Genomic DNA, 21,798 nt, shown 5'->3' with positions numbered 1-21,798 from the left:
CAAATTTCCGCACATCTATTCTACATCTGTCCTTTCTTAATTTGAACTTATGTCCCCGTAGGTTCGTAATCTGAACAAGTGGAAGGATCCCATCAGAATTCAGCGTGCTCAACCCATTCAAGGCCTTATATACCTCAATCAGATCACCGCGCAGGTGCCTAGTCTCCAGCCACTGCAATTTGCAGAACTTAAGCCTCTCTTGGTAAGAGAATCCCTTCATTCCCCTCACCAATCGTGTTGCTCTTCTCTGTACACGCTCAAGCAAATCTACATCCTTCCTAAAATGAGGCCTCCAGACCTGTACGCAGCTCAAGGCGTGGCCTGACAATTGCCTTATACAGAGGGACAATCACCTCCTTTTCCCTGCTAGCAAAATTCCTATATATCATTGACAAAACCCCATGACCCGCCCTAGCAGCCTGTCTGCACTGCTCAGAAAACTTCATATCTGACTGCACAATTACTCCCAGGTCTTTTTCATTTTCTACCACCTTAAGTGTAGTACCACACAGTTGGTACGTTTCTCTGGGGTTACTTCTATCCATATGCAGTACTTTGCATTTGTCAAGGTTGAACTTCAGTTGCCACTTCTTAGCCCATCTGCCCAAATTATCTAGATCCTGTTGCAGTAGCACACTGCCATTACTGTCATTAACAACCCTGCCAACCTTTGTGTCATCTGCAAACTTCGACATTAAGCCTGATATACCTTCATCAATATCATTGATAAATACACAAAACAACAGTGGACCCAACACCGAACCCTGTGGGACTCCACTAATAACATTAGTCCACGAAGAGCAGCACCCATTGATTACCACCCTCTGTCTTCTCCCACTTAACCATCCTTTTATCCATTGTAGCAACTTACCCTTAATACCATTCTGCTCCAATTTGTACAGTAGTCTTCCATGCGCAACAGTGTCAAAAGCTTTCCTGAAATCCAAGTATATGATATCAAAATTATTTTTTGCATCCAGTTCCTTTGTGACCACATCATAATAACCAATCAAATTTGTCAGACAAGACTTTCCCTTAACAAACCCATGCTGTGTTTGAATTATTGCTGCAGTCTTGTCTAGATGATCCTGCAATGCATCTTTAACCAGCGACTCCATTATTTTGCCCGGAACAGAAGTTAAACTAACTGGTCTGTAATTACTCGTGTCACCCTTCGATCCACCTTTGTGAATTGGGGACACATTTGCACATCTCCAGTCCGTGGGAACCTCCCCTGAGTCCAAGGATGCTCTCATAATTATGGCTAAGGGTTTGCTTAGTTGCTTTGCCGCCTCCTTTAAAATAACTGGATAGATCCCATCCACCCCAGGTGCCTTTCTTATGTTTAACTTCAACAATTTCTCCTCCACTTTGCTCTCAGTTATTACAAAATCATTAAGCACACTGCTACAATTTGATAACCTTCTTCCATTTTCAAATTGTAATAATTCCTCATGTGTGAATGTAGATGCAAAATACTCATTCAGTTTGTTTGCTATCTGAGCAGGATCATCAACAGTCGAACCATCGATGTCAAGTGGACCAATCATATTCATCCCCTTCCTTTTAGAGTTTATATAAGTAAAGAAATCCTTGCTGTTTTTCTTAGCATCTTTTGCCAAAGATTTCTCGTAATCCGCCTTCGCCTGCCGAACCTCCTTTGTGACCTGATTACAGACTAGCTTATATCTGCCACAGGCTTCTGCGTCACCTGATAATTTATATGCATCCCATGCATTTTTCTTCTCTGTCACGAGTCTCATTAGTTCATTTGATAACCATTTAGGCCTAAACCTTGAACGATATTTCTTAATCGGTATATAAAGTCTAGTAGCTTCCACGATTAATTCTTTGAATGCTGCCCACTTAGAATTTACTGTTTGTAACATCGTCAGTTGATCCCACTGTACAGAATTTAAAAACTGTCTGAGACCACTGTACTCCCCTTTACGGAAGCAAAAACCCTTTCCTTTACCCCTGACGGTAGTTACCTCTTTGAGTAAATCCCACTTCAGCACACTGTGATCACTGCCACCTAGTGGTTCCTTTATCTGCAAATTCTTAATACACGAATGATCACTGCTGATAACCAGATCAAGAATGTTACTTTCTCTGGTTGCCTCTCGAACATGCTGCTGCAGAAAACAATCATCCAGTAAATCCACAAAAGTCTGACTAGTGTGTGAGTGACCAACCCACAAGTTCCAGTCAATATCTGGGAAGTTAAAATCCCCCATTATAAGACATTCTGATTTACTGGCCCACTCTATTTCTCTGTACAATTGTTCATTGTACTCATTCAAGTCATTAGGCCTATAACACACTCCTACTCTTATTTTTTCCTTTCGCAGTGCTTAACTCACACCAAACTGACTCAACAGAGCACTGTTCATCTATATTAACTGGGTGCACTTCCTTTGATTTTATGTTTTTCTTAATTAACAGCATAACACCCCCTCCCTTTCTGTCCTGTCTATCCTTTCTGTACACATTGTACTCCCCAAATTCCAGTTCTGCATTCCTTATATCTTTGTGACACCACGTCTCTGCTATCCCAACAATATCCGCCTTTGATGTCTTGACCAACACTTCAAATTCATCAAATTTATTTACTATACTTCTAGCATTGGTATACATGCAAGCATACATGCTCCTATGCCTATTCCTTGTTACCCTAACACATCCCATATACCCAACTAATCCATGATGACTGCCATCCATCCCTGAAACCCCCAACACCCCTCGCTCCAGGTCGCTTCTATTCTAATAGAAGTTGTGCAAGAATCACCTTCACCTCTGCTGCGGTTACTGTTAAACTATTAGTCTTTGTATCCCCCCAAACTAGCAGTTTTCCGACCCACCTAACACTGCCTCGATAGCATCAGCAAATATTCTTGCACCCTTTCTATTTAAGTGTATCCCATCCCTGTAGAAGCAATCTCTCCTGTTAACAAGTACAGTCCAGGCTGAAAAAAATTCTACCCCTTGAGCCTTGCACAATCTTTCCAGGGCCGAATTGATCGACAAGGAAGCCTTTTTACTATGCAGATGGTGCTATGATAACTTTACCAGAATTTCCATCGTTACTGACTTGAATCATCCATACAGATGACACAAAGCAATTGCATGGATGAAATATCAACATCCAATATGAAACAAATAGAATTAAATATATCAGACATGCAAATAATTCCAAATTATCCTGAATAGTGCTAGCAAGATCGTTTAATACATACTATTCTGGCACTATTTTTAGCAAGCTCAAACAATGTTGGATGAAACTAGAGGTCCTTTCAGATATGTGTGTGTTTGTGAGAGAGAGAGAGGGGGGAGGGTGCTCAGAAAATGCATAATTCAGCATGTGTTTCAAACTTTGCTTATTTGGGAACAAATGAGAAAGGGTTTTGCAGAAATCCCATAATAAAAAGCTTAATTTTTTTTCACAAAATAAATTAGTTATCAGTTATATGAATAGGAGTATTGTGGTTATTCAGCTATCATATTTAATAAATCTACCTCCCATTCTTGCACCTAAATAAAAATCTGATTATATTGGCATGACCACTATGGCCAGAGGAGTTTACAACTTTATTGTTAACTGATTACCAGGGCAACAGTGTATGGGGGATGCTCAATCTTGCAATATACATGCCTGTATCTGCATATATTTCCCAGGACTACAGCAAGCTCCAAGAGGTTTGGAGTGGATATGCCTAATGAATCCTATACATCTCCTTTAGACCAAGTAAATACATTAAAGGAGGGAATACCAAACTGTTATACTTCTGAAGTAGGCGCCTCCGTAGCCAGGTGGGCAGGAGTGGCAGTGCGTAGCACACGCTTCTTGATTAGACTGGGGTTCGAGCCTGCGACCACCAAATACATAGGATGTGGAAAGGTCAGGGAATGACCACTGCATATCCCCGGAGCAATATGGCCTTAGTTGCTAATGCTCCTAAAAAACCAAATAACAAAAACAACTCCTGAAGTAGGTAAGATGGATACTGTGCCAAAATACGGAATGGTGGCATCCACTCTTTCTGTCAATGCTTTTTTTTAGATTAATTAAATACAGATAGTTCCCGACTTTACAAGTTAATTCGTTACTAATGCATGCACATAAAGCAGGGATTTATTTACTATAGACGTAATGTTAAAAACAGGGGTTACGTTCTCAACAATGAAATTTGACCAAAGTAATGTTAAATAAAGGTCAACAAAAAAATAGTTTATGCTTAAAATGATTTATTTATCCAAAGAAATGAAAACATAGCCTTTAAAATTAAGCATAATAATAATAAAGAAATTATTTATGTCATACAAATGTTAAAGAATGTTTATTCTTCATCAGCGACTAAATGCACACTCACTGATGGCTCTTCACTCATTGTTGGCTTGACACTCATTGTTGGTTTGTTGGAAGCAAAAGGAGCTGTCTTCTTCGGAAATGCTTGTTTCCAAGACAGTCTTCTCTTTTTTTATAAATTTCATGATAGCATGCATAACCATTTTCTAAATCTGTAGCAATGTTTCTAGTGTGCTCGAAATCGAAATTTGAATCTTGTGACTCGAGCAGATCAGTGATGTCAGTTGTAGAAACATCAAGCTGCAACTGGTTAGCAATATTAATGATCGGTTCTGTTTCATTTTGTATGATCTCTGCTGGTTCTTGAAATCATTCAAAATTATTAATAAACTGATGACAGAGTTCATTCCAAACACCCTTCATGTTCTTCTCTGTAATTCTGTCTCAGGCTCAGGCTTATTTTATTATTTTGATTGCATCTAAAATATGGAATCCTTTCCAAAATCCTTTAAGAGTTTGACCTCCCTCCTTATCTCTGCCTAAACAAATAAATGCACGCACAGTAGTACTGCACAGTATACGTACGTGATTTGAAATGCAATATTTATGAATGTTTAGCATTTATTCATTGCAATTAACGTTCATATTTTTGATTCTGTTGATACTTGAAAAAAAGAACTCGTAAAGTGGGAACTGCCTGTATAGGTGCCATTTTGCAGCAAAAGGCTGGAAATAAGTAATGAGCACTTGTGTTTTTTTTTTTAATATAACTGGAATGTGGTCTGTGCTGGCAATCATTCCTTAGTGTACCAAGTACATAATCAATTATTTCCTCTGTGCACCAATTGATTTAGCTCATTGCATTATCCTTAATAGGGTTTGCATTTATAGAAAGACATCTAAAAAAGCTTTCATGATAGGCTAAGGCCCAATAATGGCTGTGTTGTAATTAGTTCTTTGAATTTGGCATTTGTTTTTTTTTTTTTTTTACAAAGTTCAAGGGCTTCAAAGTCCTGAAGTTCTTCTTGAACTTTGCAAACCTTTTGAACTCCAAATGAGTACATCAGAATTAAAAATATAAGAAATGTATCTATGATGTACTCTTTCACCTACTTTACTGGTTGGTCCAATTTGTAAATAATGCAAGTTTACTAAGAAAGTTTTTGACTTCATGTGTAATGTGCCTGCAGGTAGAGAAATATGTTTGATCATGTGGTACTTCAGGTCTCCTTTTTGTGGGGGAAGATATAAAGACTGAAGACTATTGAATCTTCTCAGATTCAACAGCCTTCCTCCAATTCTACTACTACAGAGTTTATATGAATATGAATATATGAATTTATACTACTAGAGAGTTGATTTTTTCTAATAAATTCACTTTTATTGAAAATTTTAAATTATTAAATTAAGTTGTATAATTTACCTTATCAAATGATCGTAAATCATATAGCTTGACAGATTCAGAATTAACACCTACAGAAAAAATGAGGCCTTCTGGATCAAAGTTTGCCACTGGTCTACCAGTGAGATGCATCAATCCCTATAAAATAAAATAGAAGTCAAGAAAATTCTACTTGTTTAGCAAAGATATGAATACATTATTTCAGCAAAAGCATGATGATACAATTTTAGATATGTATAATGAAAATGCAAAAAATGTAAAATAAAGAACACATTTCAGAACCATTCAGAGAAGCAATAAATGATAGCTATCACTTGTTACTAAAGTGATAAATTTGTCAAACTATTACAGAATTACCTACTACACCATTATGTATTAATATTCATGGTGGAACAATCCACTAGTGGGTTGCTCAGTAACTGCTTGTCAGGTGGAGCGATTCACTTGTGGATCTCCCAAATACTACAATATATGGAGACCCATAGGTGGATTGCTTTTTCTATAGATGGAAAAACTTTTTCTCCACTGGTGCTGAAGAAATTTTATTTTTTTTGCATTCCTAATCTTACAGACAAGTTGTAATTTATGTAAGAGCAATAGTCAAATATTTAAATTTTTTATTACAAAACCAATTTGATTAGCTTGATGAGCAGTGGGTGAAAACCCATTGGTGGATTACCAAATACTTCATGTGAATATGCCTGACAAATACCAATATCACACTGCATACTTTAATTATATATTTAATAATATAATAACAAACTTAGCATTATAAAATTATGACACCTTATAATGTGCCCTTACCACTCAGTGTCTCCTTTTTTTGCAACATACATAAATGTAATAGCTCTGTGTATATGAAGGCTACACTAAGTGTAGCCTTCACATAAGCAGGGCTTTTATACAATGACACTATGGTTTTTGTTAGCAAGGTATTACTGAAACAATAGCTTGACATGACAGGGAACCATACTTTCATCTATCACGAAGTTTCCTGACAAAACATCTTTTTTCAAAAAAGTTTCATATCAGCTTTACCAACAGTTCTCAATTTTGAATAGCTGATCATCACTTTCTATGGCATTATCACTAAAAAAATGCCAATATTATCAAAAGGACAATTCCCATGGAATGGGAGTTGTCCTTTTGATAAAACAGTTGGAGTACAATTAACTTTTAGTATTAGTATTAAGCGGGATAAAAGATGAAGTTGTGTAAGCAACCTTACATAGCTTCAGCCAAAAAAAATTAAAATAAATAAATAAACTTTCCTATTTCACTTAGCCATTGCCTCTAATAAATCTAGATTTCCCTTGAATTTATTTAACCTATCCACTTCCACCAACCACAACACTTAGAGAAAAGTAGGTGGAGGTTTGTTCAGCAATCAAGCACTTGCTGGCTGAAGGCAAATTTCTGCACATCTATTCTCTGGCAGAGATAATCCCAAAGTCACCTTTCTGGAGAAGGTCAAGTAAAAAAAAAAAAAAATCATTGAAGTAGAGCACAGAAGGATAGCAGTAATGGTGGAGGGGGTCAGGTGAAAAAAAGATATGGATGAGAGGAAGAGACAACCAACAGAATGAGCAGGAAAAGGGGAATAAAGGAAAACCCTGGGGGAAGGGAATCACTACCCCTCTCCCAAGGTGGAGTAAGTTATGGAAGAAAATGGTTAGTTTCTTCCTCTCTTTGGCTGATGCTGACTAAGGATACTTACACAAAGAATGCAGATGGGCAGCTTTCCAGGAACCATTACCTTCACACAGACATATCATGTAAATTAATGGGAGAGTACACAGTTACAGCATGTCAGGACTGGTCATCACTGGTTGTATTAATCCACCTGCTTACTGGAATGAATTTTAGTTTAAAATTGTCAGTGGTTGATGCAATGCATATCATGTTGTTGCTATGGGCTGATTGAAGGAATGAATGGGCAATACGACAGATGCACAGAAAAAATATAATCTCGATTCTCTGTTTGTAGAAGTGTTTTTTTTTTCTGTCTTTTTTTTAACATAAGGGGCATTTGAAAAGTTCATGGCCTGAGTATGAAAAGTTTGTGATACAGCGTTAAAAATTTCTGTAATTAATTTATAACACTTCAAACAATAACCCACCAAGTTTCACACAGTTTCAATAACCATTTTTTTTTAAAATTAGAAGTCCTGAAGTCAACAAAGTTGTGTGAATGAAGAAAAATGGAAAAAAATCAGTCACCATGCAGTCATCCAATATTTGGGAAAAAAGGACTAACACCAAAGACACTTCATAAGGATATGGTTGCAACACTGGGGGAGGATGCAACTTCCGATTCCATGGTTAAGAAGTGGGCAGCAGAATTTAAATGAGGGAAGGAGAGCCTGAAAGATAACCCACACTGTGGAAGAACTGCAACTCCCTCCTTCCAGACGTTGACAGTGTGAAAGATCTGGTGATCAGCATTCGAAAAGTGACAGTTCAGTACACTGCCAGCATCTTAGGCATCTCATCTGAAAGTGTGTATACTACATAATAAAAGAGGCCCTTGTTATGAAAGAGGTGTCAGCAATGGATTCCAAACTTGTTGACAGCAGATCAAAGACACAAAAGTAATGTCAAGTCAAGTGAAAATTTGCATCATAATCAAGCAGCTACAGCATATTTCCTTGAAAAGTTTGTGAACATGGATGAGACATGGGTCCATCACTTTCAGCCAGAGACAAAGGAGTAGTCCAAATTGTGGAAACAAACCTCTTCTCCTCCCCAAATAAAACCAAGTCAATTCCTTCTACTGGCAAGGTGAAGGCATCACCTTTTTAGGATGCTGATGGAGTGCTGCTAGTGGATTACCTTCAGAAAGGCCAAACAGTTACAATGGCCTATTATGCAGACCATGTGAGGCATTTGCATGAAAACATCAATAAATGCTGAGGAAAACTCAGCAAAGGAATTTTGTTCCACCAGGACAATATTTCTGCTCACAAATCTGTCTCTGCTATGACTGCACTGCATGAGTGCAGCTTCGAAATCTTGGACCATCTTCCATACTTACCAGATCTAGCACCATTGGACTTTCACCTATTCCTAATTTGAAAAAAAAATACCTGGCTGGCATCCATTTTTACCACTGACTCAGGGATAATCCCAGAGTCACCTTTCTGGAGGTCAAGTAAAAAAAAAAAAATTTTTTTTTTAGGGACGTCATTGACTTAGAACATATATTGTGTCAATCTGAGAGAAAACCTGGCTGAAGTATTTAAGGCTTTAAATGGTCATTCTTGGAAGCCCAAGAAAAAACAAACCTTCTTTGCAGTTGGAATCAATGCACTGCAGCATTGATGGAAAAAGTATACTGACTTCAAAGGGCATCTCATTGAAAAGTAACATGTTACCAGACTCCTCAAATAAACCTTTCATACTCAGACCACAAACTTTTCAAATGGCCCTTGTATATGTTGGTTAAAACTGTTATAAAAAATAAAACTTTCCACGATAATTAATTCCCCATCAGAAGAACTGGAACTCGAAGACATGTATGTGTACATTCTTCTTAACTCACACATAAAAGACTAGCTTATTTTCTAGCTTTAATATGCTTCTTCCTAGTAAAACCTACCCAACTGCGTGTTCCACGTAATGATAATATCAAGAACTTGCACTGGTCATCTTGCTTTCTATGTGTCCATAGCTAGTGATCAGATTAACACATTCCTGACACAAATAATAGGCTGTAGTCAACTTGTTTTCTATGTGTAAGCAGCCTATAGTTGCTTCCTCAAATCATTTAGCCTATATTAATACTAAAAGACAAGAAAACAGTTTTAATAATAAACCCATATATACACAAAGTATGGCAATAAAGTTGCAATAAAAATAACACAATGTGAAGGAGCTCAAAAATAGTTTTATTTTCATTCAAAGTAATCAGTAATCACCACCTGATTGAATGAACTTATTATTCTATTCTAACATTTCATCAATATAAACAGATTTTAACATTTCATGTTTCTGTTGAAGATTTTCCCAGTTTAAACCAAAATTTGATTGCTCAATTGCTCATTGCTCTATTGCAAAATTGTGACAGAGAATGTATATTAATGAAACTGGTTGTTACTTGCAACCAGTTTCATTAGTAGCTACTGTACAATCTCTGTGCCACCATCTGTTGGAGGATATTTTAACTATAACATACCACTTTTGTTTATTTTCAACCTAATCAAACACAACAGCAACAGCACCACTCTGGGAACTTTATTGCCACACCTCGTATATATAATTTCATCTATATTATTTTTTTTAGAATAAAATGTTTTCTATTGTATCACAGTCTATCATGCCAGTCTTGCAAATGACAGAAATTGCCCTGCACTAGCCTTTTCTTTCCAACCATTATAGCAGAAATGCCAGAAATTTTACAATTTTTCTGAATGAAGGCAAAATTAGGTAAAGATTTTAGGAAAGAATCAGACAGCTCCTCCCTCTTGGGTTTCCTAATAGCATGTTGAAATAAATGGCAAGCAGAGATTTAAAAGCACAAACTTTGAATTTCTTCATTCATATACTTTTAGATTTACTCTTTCTTACAATATTAGGGTACACAAGGACAGGCACTATCTATTGCTTCTGAAATCTTCACCCAATTTTACCTTCATTCAGCAAAATCGTTAGATATCAACCTGTGACCTCATAGTAAAGTTTGCCCCCCCCACACAAGGTGTAATCAAAAAGATCAGAGACTGAACTAATATTTATTCGGAAAAAATGATTTAGACTTTGATAAAAGTCTAATTGTCTACTATGGAATTTAATAATAATAAAATATAAAATTTAATATTAATTGTTTCTGTGTCACAGGAATAATTTCCTGTCATTGCAAATCTGTGTCCTATCAAGGGGCTTTGAGCTTGGGATGGGGGAAAACAGGGAGTTACATCCAGTTAGTATGGAGGACCATAATGATGTAGTATTTTGCAAGATGTTCTCTGTAATCATTAGTGAAGCACAAATGTATCAGGTTCCCGAATCTTGTGTTAAAATTGATTATATATCCCATAAAAAAAAAAAAATACCAATTTCAATAGCAACTCTTGAAGAGAAAGTGTAGAACATGCAGGAGCAATATTACGATGCAAAAGTCACTTTTTACACTTTTAATAATATTGAATACTTAATGATAAATAAACAATAAGATACACAGTCATTAATGCAGAATTTCTCTTTCATTATTAAAAGAAGTTCCTTATATAATCTCCCTTTACTTGCAGAGCAAATATTTTGATTATAGATTAATGACAACAAAAACAAGGCACACCTTTATCCAGTACAGTGGTCATTGTCTTTATTAGATGTTTGATATTTGTATAAAGTAAAGTGCAGCCATTATCAACCCACTGCAGGATGGAAGCCTCCTCAACAATTCATGCTGAGGGAAATGGACCATAATCTGCCACGCTGGTCCAGTGCGGGTTGGCAGATTGAGTATTCAGCAGTCAGGGGCTTGAACCCCGGTCTACTCAAAGAGCGTGTGCTACTGCACTCCCGCTCCTGACCACTCGGCTACGGAGGCCGTTGATATTTGTATATGGAGGTGTAAAGTAAAATTATTTCTTTACAAATCTCAATATATACTGAGAAAATGCCAATTGTGGCATTTTCTCTCAGCTAAAAAGACTTATTTTTTATGCTCCTCAAAACAGACATATTTCTTCATCAGCTCCGATTGCAAGCATAAAGTAATGTTAACTTCAAATTTTTCAACTGCAACGTTTATCTGCAATATAAAACAGCATTAAATACACAGAATAACCAAAAATAATTGCATCACTCTAAATGACATGAATAACTTTCCTTCAGAACAGTTTTGCTATTGAAGCAGTTGAGTGGAATTCATTTGAAACAAGTAATGAAAAAAGTAAAGTAAAGAAACTACTAATTGACTCCAAATTCCTAATTCGTTACTCCCTTTTTTACTCTGCTAGAATGTCTTATTTTTTTTATTTCTAAAAGTCTTTTGCACTCCTGCATTCATCACATTTGGGCATATCATTCATTAATAGGGCTGAGCTGGACAGGTATTTGGAATGAACAGAAGAGTGAAATCGGAGCGTTTTTTTTTTTTTTTTTGGCTGATGCTGCATAAGCTTGCTTTCTTGCATCTCCTAATACTGATCACAAACATCAAGAACTCACCAACATTGTAAGTGTGATTCTGGACGAAGAGTGAAAAATGCTTAACAATGATAATTGCTGCCAAGTGCATGTTAGGCGAGCAATTATGTCCTAATAATATATAAAGCATTAGATGCACAATAAATGAATCACGATATAGGATATAAAATCTTATAACAATTTACTATATATAAGCAATATAATAAAATTTATGCATGATGAGATAGTAGTAAAAGCTAATGCTACAGTTCACCTTGATAATACCATCTGAAAACAAAGTGGAATTGACAGACATTAATTTACAATTTCAAACATATTAAAAAAATAATTTATTCACACAGGAGTTTTAATCAAATACTTCAATTAACACTATGGAAAACAAGAAGTTCTAAACAGGATGGCATCTACTTTTAACCTCTTTCGAAATGGTTGGAAAATACAACCTGGTTTCAAGATGGCCAGCCAGAATAAAAATATTTCTCTAGGGGGGAAGCCTGAGGTCCTCCTCCCATTGCTATAAATTTAATATAATGAAAGTTACATGGCCTGTGAAATAAATTAGTAAATTGGAAAGCACTGCCTTGTACTTTTGTGTACTCAGAAGCCAAAAGAATTTCAACTGCTATAAGTAATTCTATGATATTAATTTATTTCATATGCCATATAGCTTTTGCAATATTAAACGCTTGAAAGTTTTAACTTCTTTATACCACATGGCAGCTCACAAAGAACATCTTTATTACTCACAAGTCACCATCAAAGATTTAGTAATCAAGAACATTCACCCACTATCTGATGAGTGATGAGATACCAATAAGTTTTGAAACAAGCTTTTGTAACAATATTATGTATTTTTAGTGATCTTATCTTAAAAAAAAACAAAAAAAAAACATGATTCTTGATGTGACTCCTCATAAATATTGAAATTTGTACTATCTCAAATATTACGATAATAGCATTACTCATAGAAGTTGAAATTCTGGTGGCTACTGAATACATAAAAGAACATGACAATCCTCAATTTACTAATTTATATAGATCACACTGTAAATGCATGAATTTTCAATGGGTGGTGCTTTTAATTTAAGTAGCAGCCTTATTTCTACGTGGTAGATAATAATAATAAAAACATTCTTATCAGGATACCCCCACCCTCCCTTCCATATATTGTAAATTTTGTATGGTTTACAATGTAAACAAGAGTTCTAAACAGATGGTGCTTATGATCTGAATAGTGGCTATTTTGTTTGAAGATGGTGTAATGCAATTTTTCCTCATACATTTTATTTTTATACTCTGGCATGACTGCCTAGGTTGGAGGAGTAAACAATTACTTATTTGACAAGAATATTATCACAACTATTTAGTGGCAACATGAAGCTAAAATGGAGTCAACTTTAATGTGTGTACTACAATATTTTTTACTGACATATATTTGCAAAGACATGGGTACATGTCTTTGAAAATATATATCTCGTGCTTAATTTTTAACCAAATTGATGAAACTTGACATCAACTAGGTTAAAATTGTATTAGCTATTAGCTTTTCAAGATTTTTTTTATTCTTCAGAGTCATGGAAGCAAGTTTATGTAAATGGAGCAGATGTTTGAAGCATGGAATGGCATCAGTAATTCATTGCAACTAAAATCAATGTTGGTTTTAACCGTACATGTTTCTTGCAGAGTGAACTATACACTTAGAAAAGCATACCTGAGAAAATCTAGATTGGTTGTAGATTGTTTTGGTGGCTCAACTACTTTGTTCCTAATAGGCCAGCTTGTATGATTCTTATATAGCAGGTCCTGAGGTAACATGGAGAACAATGGCATGCACAGCACATTAACTGTCACACTGTTTCATCTATTACAATAGAACAGTTACAATTAGAGTGTAAAATCCTCTAATCACAGCAGCAATATGGAATATAAATGGAAATTTATTTATTCCTTCTGTACAAGTCTGTGTTTATAGACTGATTTGCATGTTGTTTTGGCTGAAAAATCTAGAAAAACTTATGGGAGTGGGAATTCCACTCCTACTAACTGGCTACCTATAGAAGATAATTCAACTGAAGACAAAAATAGTATTAATAATGGTCATATGGTGCTAGGAAGCCTAAGGCCTATGCAGCACCAGCCAAAAAAAAAAAAAATAAATAAATAAATAAAATAATAAAAGAAAAGGAAATAGACAACTTATGCATTTCCCTCCTCCCACGGGTAACTATCCAGCTGAACTTTGAATTTCCCCAAACTGTCAGCCTCAACCACCAATGTAGGTAACTTATTCCAGTAATTCATAACTCGCTGGACAAAATAAAACTTCCTTAATCCAGTCTAAACTTCTCCCCCTGTAACTTGAATTTATCACCCCTAGTTCTAGAAACATTTATAACCATGAAGATTTTATCCTCATTCATTTTTTACTTTTGCCTCTCAGAGCCTTCAACACTTCAATCAAGTGTTCTCTAAGGTGCCTAGTTTCCAAGCTGTGCAACCCACATATTCAAAGTTTTTCCTCATATGGACATCCTTTTGCCAATCTCAACCAGGTGAGTTACCCATCTTTGAACCCTTTCAAGAAGTTTGATGTCTTTTTTTTTTAGGTGGGGTCTCCATACCTGAACAGAGTATTCCAAGTGTGGTCTAACAATAGCCTTATATAATGGGATTATGATGTCCTTATCCCTACTAGCAAATGTTCAATAAATCATTGATAGGACACCATTCAATAAATCACTTATAGTTCAATAAATCATCGAAGGCCCTTGCAACCTGTCTACAATGCTTGGAGAACTTCATGTCTGACTATCATAACTCCCAAGTCCCTTTCTTCCACTACTGACTTTAGTTCAACTCCACCAAGTGTATAAGTTATTTTGGGGTTACTGTTTCCTAAGTGTAAGAACTTGCATTTTGCTGAATTAAAGAATAGTTGCCACTGTTCTGACCATCACTGAAGTCTATCTAGGTCACTCTGAAGAAGCTCTACTTGCAGTGATCATTAACTACTCTACTGATCTTTACATCATCTGCAAATTTAGACATCACGTCCTCTATCCCTTCATCAATGTCATTTCAGAAAATCAAAAGCAACAGTGGTCCCAATACTAATCCTTTGGGAACCACACTCCTTACATTAATCCAATCTGAGGAATAACCATTTATCACAACCCTCTGCCTCCTTCCCTGAAGCCATCCTGATATCCATCTAAGGATTTTCTCTGTGATTCTAACTTGTTTCAGCTTATAAAGTAACTGCTCACGTGGGACTGAGTCGAAATCTAAATAAACAATGTTGAAATTATTCCCTAAATCCAGCTCATGAGTGACCCTGTCAAAATAGCTAACCAGATTTGTTAAACATGATTTTTCCTTTACGAAACCATGCTGTGTATCCTTCAGAATTCCATTTCTATCTAAATGATCCTGAAGCTCAAAAGTTTATTCATTAAATAATCATGTAAAATTTCAATATCATTAATTACATATTTTTCAACTTCGGTCCCATAATTTCTCATTGACAAAGGGTTTTTCTTCTGTAAATATTGATGCAAAATAACTGTTGAGTTCATCTGCAACATCAGCTGGGGTATCTAATACTATCCCACATCCATTACTTAAGGATCTGATCCGATTTGTCCTACTCTTCTTTGCATTTATATATGTGAAGAATTCCTTATCCCCACTCTTTGCTCTCTTTGCCAGTGATTTCTCATAATCTGTCTTCCCATCTTAACCTTTTCTGTGGCACATTACAGATAAATTTGTAGATGTTATAGACTTCAGTACTTTTTATTGCTCTGTAACTTTTCCATGCCATCTTTTTCTGCTCAAGTAATCTGGCAACTTCATTATCCATCGAACTTGGAATCCTCCTCGTGGAGTATTTTTTTAATGGTATATAGGCATTCAAGGCTTCTGTGATTAATGTTTTAAAGGTATACCATAATTCAATTGTATTAGCTCTCTGTGAGATATCTACCCAGTTAATAGAGGCCATGTAGGTGACCTTAAGTCACTGTAATTTCCTTTCCTGAAATTATAACCCATTCCTTTGCCTTTAACTACTGCTACCTATCTCTCTTCATCATCCATTCTATGATCATTTTCTGCTACTGGTTCCTGTACTGTCAGCCGTATTATGTTATCTGGTTCCTGGGTGATGATCAGGTCTAGAATATTCTTTTCCCTGACATGCTGATACAAATAACAATCATCTAGTTGATTTAAATTTTTTTTTCCCCCCATGTTGAGTTTCCTTCCCATTTGTTCCAATCAATTTGAGGCAAATTAAAATCACCCATAATAAAACATTCATGCTTCCTTGCCCATTCCATTTGCATGTAGAGGCTCTCATCATAATCTTCACAATCACCTGGCCTGTACGTTATTCACACTCTCGTTATACCTTTGCTTCCAACTTTTCTCACACCATACTAGAATGCAAAACGTCTGAATCTGGAAAAGCTTTTGTTGTGCTCAGACAGCTTTTGATAAGAAGCATGAACGCACCATCCCTTCTATCTGCTCTATCCTTCCTAAATACATCGTACCGTACTGAAACTTATTAGTCTATTTCCGGGGTGGCACCACGTTTCCATAAGCCCCTTATAAGCTGAAACCTGTTGGAATCAAAGGGAAAATCCTTAGATGGATATCAGGATGGCTTCAGGGAAGGAGGCAGAGGGTTGTGATAAATGGTTATTCCTCAAATTGGGTTAATGTAAGAAGTAGGGTTCCCCAAGGATCAGTATTGGGACCACTATTGTTTTTGATTTTCTTAAATGGCATTTGATGAAGGGATAGAGGGTATCATGTCTAAATTTGCAGATGATGTAAGAATCAGTAGAGTAGTTAATGATCACCGCCAAGCAGAGCTTGTTCAGAGTGACCTAGACAGACTTGAAGGATAGTTAAAAAAGTGGCAGCTATGCTTTAATTCTGTCAAAATTATTTTCCATAGAAAAATAATTTCATGTACAGAATATTTTAATATTCGTAAGTGTGTATGGAGTATTTTAATATAAATGTTATTTGGACGTAAAAGAAACCAAAATGTTTCATTAATCTATTGTTTAATTGCCATGAGAAGATTATTATTAAGGAGGGAAATCAGAAGTGAGTATATTTTTTATTAATAGTGAACCTAAATATGAAAGGTATTAGAAGCTAGTACGGGTTGGTTGTTGGCACTGGACTTGATTTTTTGTAATTTTCAGGAAATACATAAAGGCCGAGAAAGCAGTAGTGATATATGAGGAAGAGGTTGTTGTTGTTGTTGTTATTTGGTTTTTAGGAGCATTAGCAACTAAGCCCATATTGTTCCGGGGATATGCGGTGGTCATTCCCTGATCTTTCCGCATCCTCTGTATTTGGTGGTCACGGGCTTGAACCCCGGTCTAATCAAGCGTGTGCTACGCGCTGCTGCTCCTGCCCACCTGGCTACGGAGGCACCAATGAGGAAGAGGAAAAGCTAGTTCGGAGTTGACCTGCGACTGAATGGTAACTAGTTGAGACAAATGCTCAGACTGGCTTAGAAGAAAGAGGTGGAGTTTCACATGCTACCGAAGAACAGTGCTAGTGGAAATATATAGAGAAAACGCATATAGCAGGAACTGAATGAGTATGCTACAGGGAATGGATTGAGTCTGTAAGGAATTATTAATTAAACTTACTGCTCTCTCTCTCTCTCTTGAATAGGATCTAGAAGTTTTAAGTCTGCAGACAACACCCAGATGAAGGAACAATATTCCACAGTGGGGAAGATTTGTGATTTTTGCATACTTAGTAGCTGTTTAGAAGAAAAATGATAAGAGTGATAGTAGCTTTTTTTTTTCAATTCAGAGAAAGCAATATATGTGTTATTTTTGTGTCAAGAAAGGTTAGAAGTCAGAGTTATTTGCTCATAAATCTGAGTGTTGTTGAAGAAGAGTAAGGGAATGGAATCCTCTTTTTTTTTTTTTTGCTTTTTTTAAAATTATTTATTTATTTATTGTAAAAAATAAGACAGGACTGAGTTTTTACAAGGATTGAAGTTAACTAAGCTTTCTTATTTCTAAAACAAAATTACTCAGAGATCAGCATTTAAGGAACTGGTGATGATTTATTTGAGGTTATAGCTGTTTGTTCGGGGTTTCTCAAACAAAGTGTAATGTAATATATTATCATCAGAAAAATTATAGGATTTCCAGTCAGTGGAAGAAAGTCATTAATACATAGGACCAAAAGAGCTGGTGAAAAAACCTCAGGGAACTCCAGCATTAATTGAGAAGTTAGAAGACAGTCTTTTACCATCACTTACAGTGTGGAAAGAAAACTGGCTATCCAATTACAAAAAACAAAAGGTAGACCGTGACATGGAAGCTTATTTGGAGATCATTAAGTTAAAATCATTAGAAATGTTGAGAGCAACTGCTTCTGTTTCTCTGAATGTTACCATGGAATTTGTCCAAAGGTGAGTAATCAAAACAAGGTGTCACCAGTGGATCAGTGCTAATGGAATCAATAATAAGATGAAAGCTTTCCAAGATGGTGCAAGAGATGGCAGTTGATCAATTTCTCCATAAACTGCAACTGTAACAAGGAAAAACATCTGTGGGATAAGAGAGTATAAAAAGGTGATGCAAAAGTAATTTAACTCTGAAGCACAGGTTTTAAAAACAAGCAGAGAAGTGCCATTAGAACTTGGAGACTGTGGTATCAAGATTTTTCAGGATTCCTCTAATGTCTTTCAGTCAGATCAATGGAAGCAGAGAGTAGAATGTCTCTGGTATGGCAAGAAATTTATCACGATCACTGATGCAAAAGTTACAAGAAAAATAAGATAAGTCAGCTTTATTTTTAGAGGAGAATACAACAGAACTATAGGGATGTAACAGAGGCAGAAGAATGAATAGACTGAAGTTGTGGCTGATAGCTTTTGTAAGAGACCAGAAGACTTGACTACCATTGGATAAGGGGCAAGTTTTCTACTTGGATTTATTAATAACTTCATTACAAACTTGAACTGTTGCAAACATTAGTGTAGGCAAAAAAACAAAGCTAGAGATTTTAATACAAGCCAATTATGACATCCATGTTCTTATCTTGGACAGTCTTAATTTATCTCACTGGCATAATCTGAATAAATGTTATGGTTAGTACAACTAAGGAAAAGGTACAGAAATCATTTAAAATCACTCTATTTTCATTCAGTGAGAAATTAGGATTATTTGGAATCAAAAATTTGTGAAAAACCTTTATCCTCACTTATGTATATCTAATGTACACTAATCACATGTAAAAGTTTGTTTCTCTTTTCTTTCTGCCTAGACTATGAACCAATTATGAGAACAAGAGAGAAATCACAGAATTTGTTTTTCTAACAGCTGATTCCAAATCTTTGAGCTCTGCAAATGGCAGATGAACTTCAGCTGATGCTCATTCTGAAGCAAACCACAAGTAAGTCACAAAAAAGTCCAAAACAAACTCCAAACATGTTTGACTTCAATATTGTGTGTATATACTGGTTAGCTTTTCTATTCGCAATATAAAAATAAATAAATCAACCCTGAAGGAAACCCTCCATAAGCCATTCAAAGCCTTATACAAAAATCTGAGGAAATATACAAGGCTTGCGAACAAATATAAAATTTGTTGCAAAATTTGCAATTTGTAAATGAATACCAACACAGTGACAAAATGATCATACCTTGTTTTAGAAAATTAACCGATAAAATTTCAAGCTGTACAAATAAAGTGAAAGTGTTGCCAAAAAAAAAGTAAGGAATGGCGAAGCTTACAGATGTGCTAAATGACAAAACTGTCAGAAATATGAATTGCAAAAAAAAGGAATTTTTGTTGTTGTTTGTTTTATTTATTAAGTGCAGTAGTGAAAATGGAGATCAAATGACAAGAAAAATGTTGGTTCTATTCCAAAAAGTTTCTTTCAAAGTTTCTCACTTGCATACCAGATCAAATCTAGTTTTTATATTACTATTAGTAGTGGTAAATGATGCAAGAAAGCAACCTTAAACAGCACCAGCCAAAAAAAAAAAAAAAAACCCTTCCCATTTCACCTATCCATTTTCTCCAAAATTTTGTCTAGTTCTTTAATAGATGGAAGTCTGCTCCAGCAATTAACCACACAGTGGATAAAGGCAAACTTAGGCACATCTTTTTATTAACCCCAGTGTGTAGTCTGAACAACAAGAAGAATCCCATCAACAATGAGCATGCTCAATCCATTCAAAGCCTTAAAAATCTCAATCAGATCACCTTGCAGCAGGTGTCTACTCTCCAGACACTGAAATTTGCAGAACTAAAGCTTTTTTTGGTAAGAGCATACTTGTGTTCCTCTCACCAACATCACTGCCCTTCTCTCTACTTATTCCAGCAGCTCCACATCCTTCTTAAATAAAGGCCTCCAGACCTGTATGCAGTACTTAAGATGTGGCCTTATACATTGGAATAAAAAATATAATGGAACTGCCTTATACAAGGGAATAATCACTTCCTTATCTCTGTTAGCAAAATTCCTGTATATCATTGACAAAACCCCATGAGTTGTCTTGGCAGCCTATCAACACTGCTCATGGGGTTTTGTCAATGATATACAGGTGCTTTTCATTTTCTACTACCCTGAGTGTAAGGGTAGTAGGTCTGAGTGTACCCAAAAAAAAACAAAAAAAAACTACACACTTCTCCCATCCATACCCTCTAAGAATTTGTCTAGTTCTTGAATTTATTCAAACCATCCACTTCCACAACAACAAATGGACACCTGTTCCAGCAATCAACTACCTGCTAGCTTCCGCATATCTATCCTGCAACCATTCTTCTTAACTTAAATATATGCAATCTTATGTGTGTAGTCTCAGCAAGAAGGAGAAAGTACCTTGCATTTGCCAATGTTAAACTTCAACTGCCATTTCTCAATCTATCTGCCAAATTTTTTTAGATCTTGTTGCAGCAGCATGCTTACATTACTGTCATTATCCAAACTTTCTATCATTTGCAAGCTTGGACATTAAGCCTGATATGCCTTCAATATCATTAATAAATACAGAAAACAACAAAGAGCCTCCAGCACCAAAACCTGGGGAACTCCACTAATATACTAGTACACGAAAAATCCACTGATAACCACTCTGCCTTCTCCCATTCAACCATCCCTTTATCCACAGCAATAACTTGCCGTTAATGCCACACTCCTCCAATCTGAATGGCAGTTTTTTATGTGCAACAATATCAAAGGCATTCCTGAAATCCAAGTATATAATATCGAAATTACTTTTTGCATCATAGTATCCAATCAACTTGGTCAGACAAGATTTTCCCCTTCACAAACAAATTTTGTGTCTGAAGTATAACTTTTTCTTTCTTTATGAAAAGCCTAAGCACGAGAGATATTAGAACCTATAGTACTTTAGCATTAGTTGAGGCGTATGATGCAAGAAAGCAAGCTTATACATCATCAGCCAAAAAAAAAAAAAACACCTTCCCATTTCACCCATTCCAAATGTTTGTCTAGTTCAGTCTTAAATTTATTTAAGCTATCAACTTCCACAACAACAGGCGGAAGTCTGTTCCAGCAATCAACTACTGGCTAGCTAAAGGCAAACTTCTGCACATCTATTCTACAACTGTCCTTCCACCATTTGAATCAATGTCCCCTCAGGTTCTTAGTCTGGGCAAACGGAAGTATCCCGTCAGCATTGAGCCTGCTCAAACCATTCAAGGCCTTGTACACCTCAATCAGATCATCTTGCAGGGCACTGCAATTTGCAGAACTTAAGCCTTTCTTGGTAAGAGCACCCCTTTGTTCCCCTCACCAATCTTGTCGCCCTTCTTTGTAATCGTTCTAGCAACTCTACATCTTTCCTAAAATGAGACCTCCAGATCTGTACACAGTACCCTAAGTGTGGCCTGGCCATTGCCTTATACAAAGGGATAATTA

At 36.0% G+C, this 21,798-nt stretch overlaps 1 protein-coding gene across 1 annotated transcript in view; it reads right to left on the bottom strand.

The window, feature by feature from the left end:
• The window catches only part of LOC150080632 (WD repeat-containing protein 82-like), a 118,319-nt gene that overhangs the window by 45,954 nt on the left and 50,567 nt on the right, over window positions 1-21,798 (bottom strand). Inside the window, exon 5 of the mRNA XM_090381174.1 lies at window positions 5,730-5,846. Coding sequence (XP_090237300.1) covers window positions 5,730-5,846 — 117 coding nt within the window. The remainder of the gene's footprint in view (window positions 1-5,729; window positions 5,847-21,798) is intronic.

This window comes from Mastigoproctus giganteus, chromosome 9 (genome assembly GCF_048544385.1).
Source record: "Mastigoproctus giganteus isolate SK-2022 chromosome 9, ASM4854438v1, whole genome shotgun sequence".
Taxonomy (NCBI): domain Eukaryota; kingdom Metazoa; phylum Arthropoda; class Arachnida; order Uropygi; family Thelyphonidae; genus Mastigoproctus; species Mastigoproctus giganteus.
The sequence above is the reverse complement of the archived record's forward strand: the minus strand, read 5'-3'. Positions and strand labels throughout refer to the sequence as shown.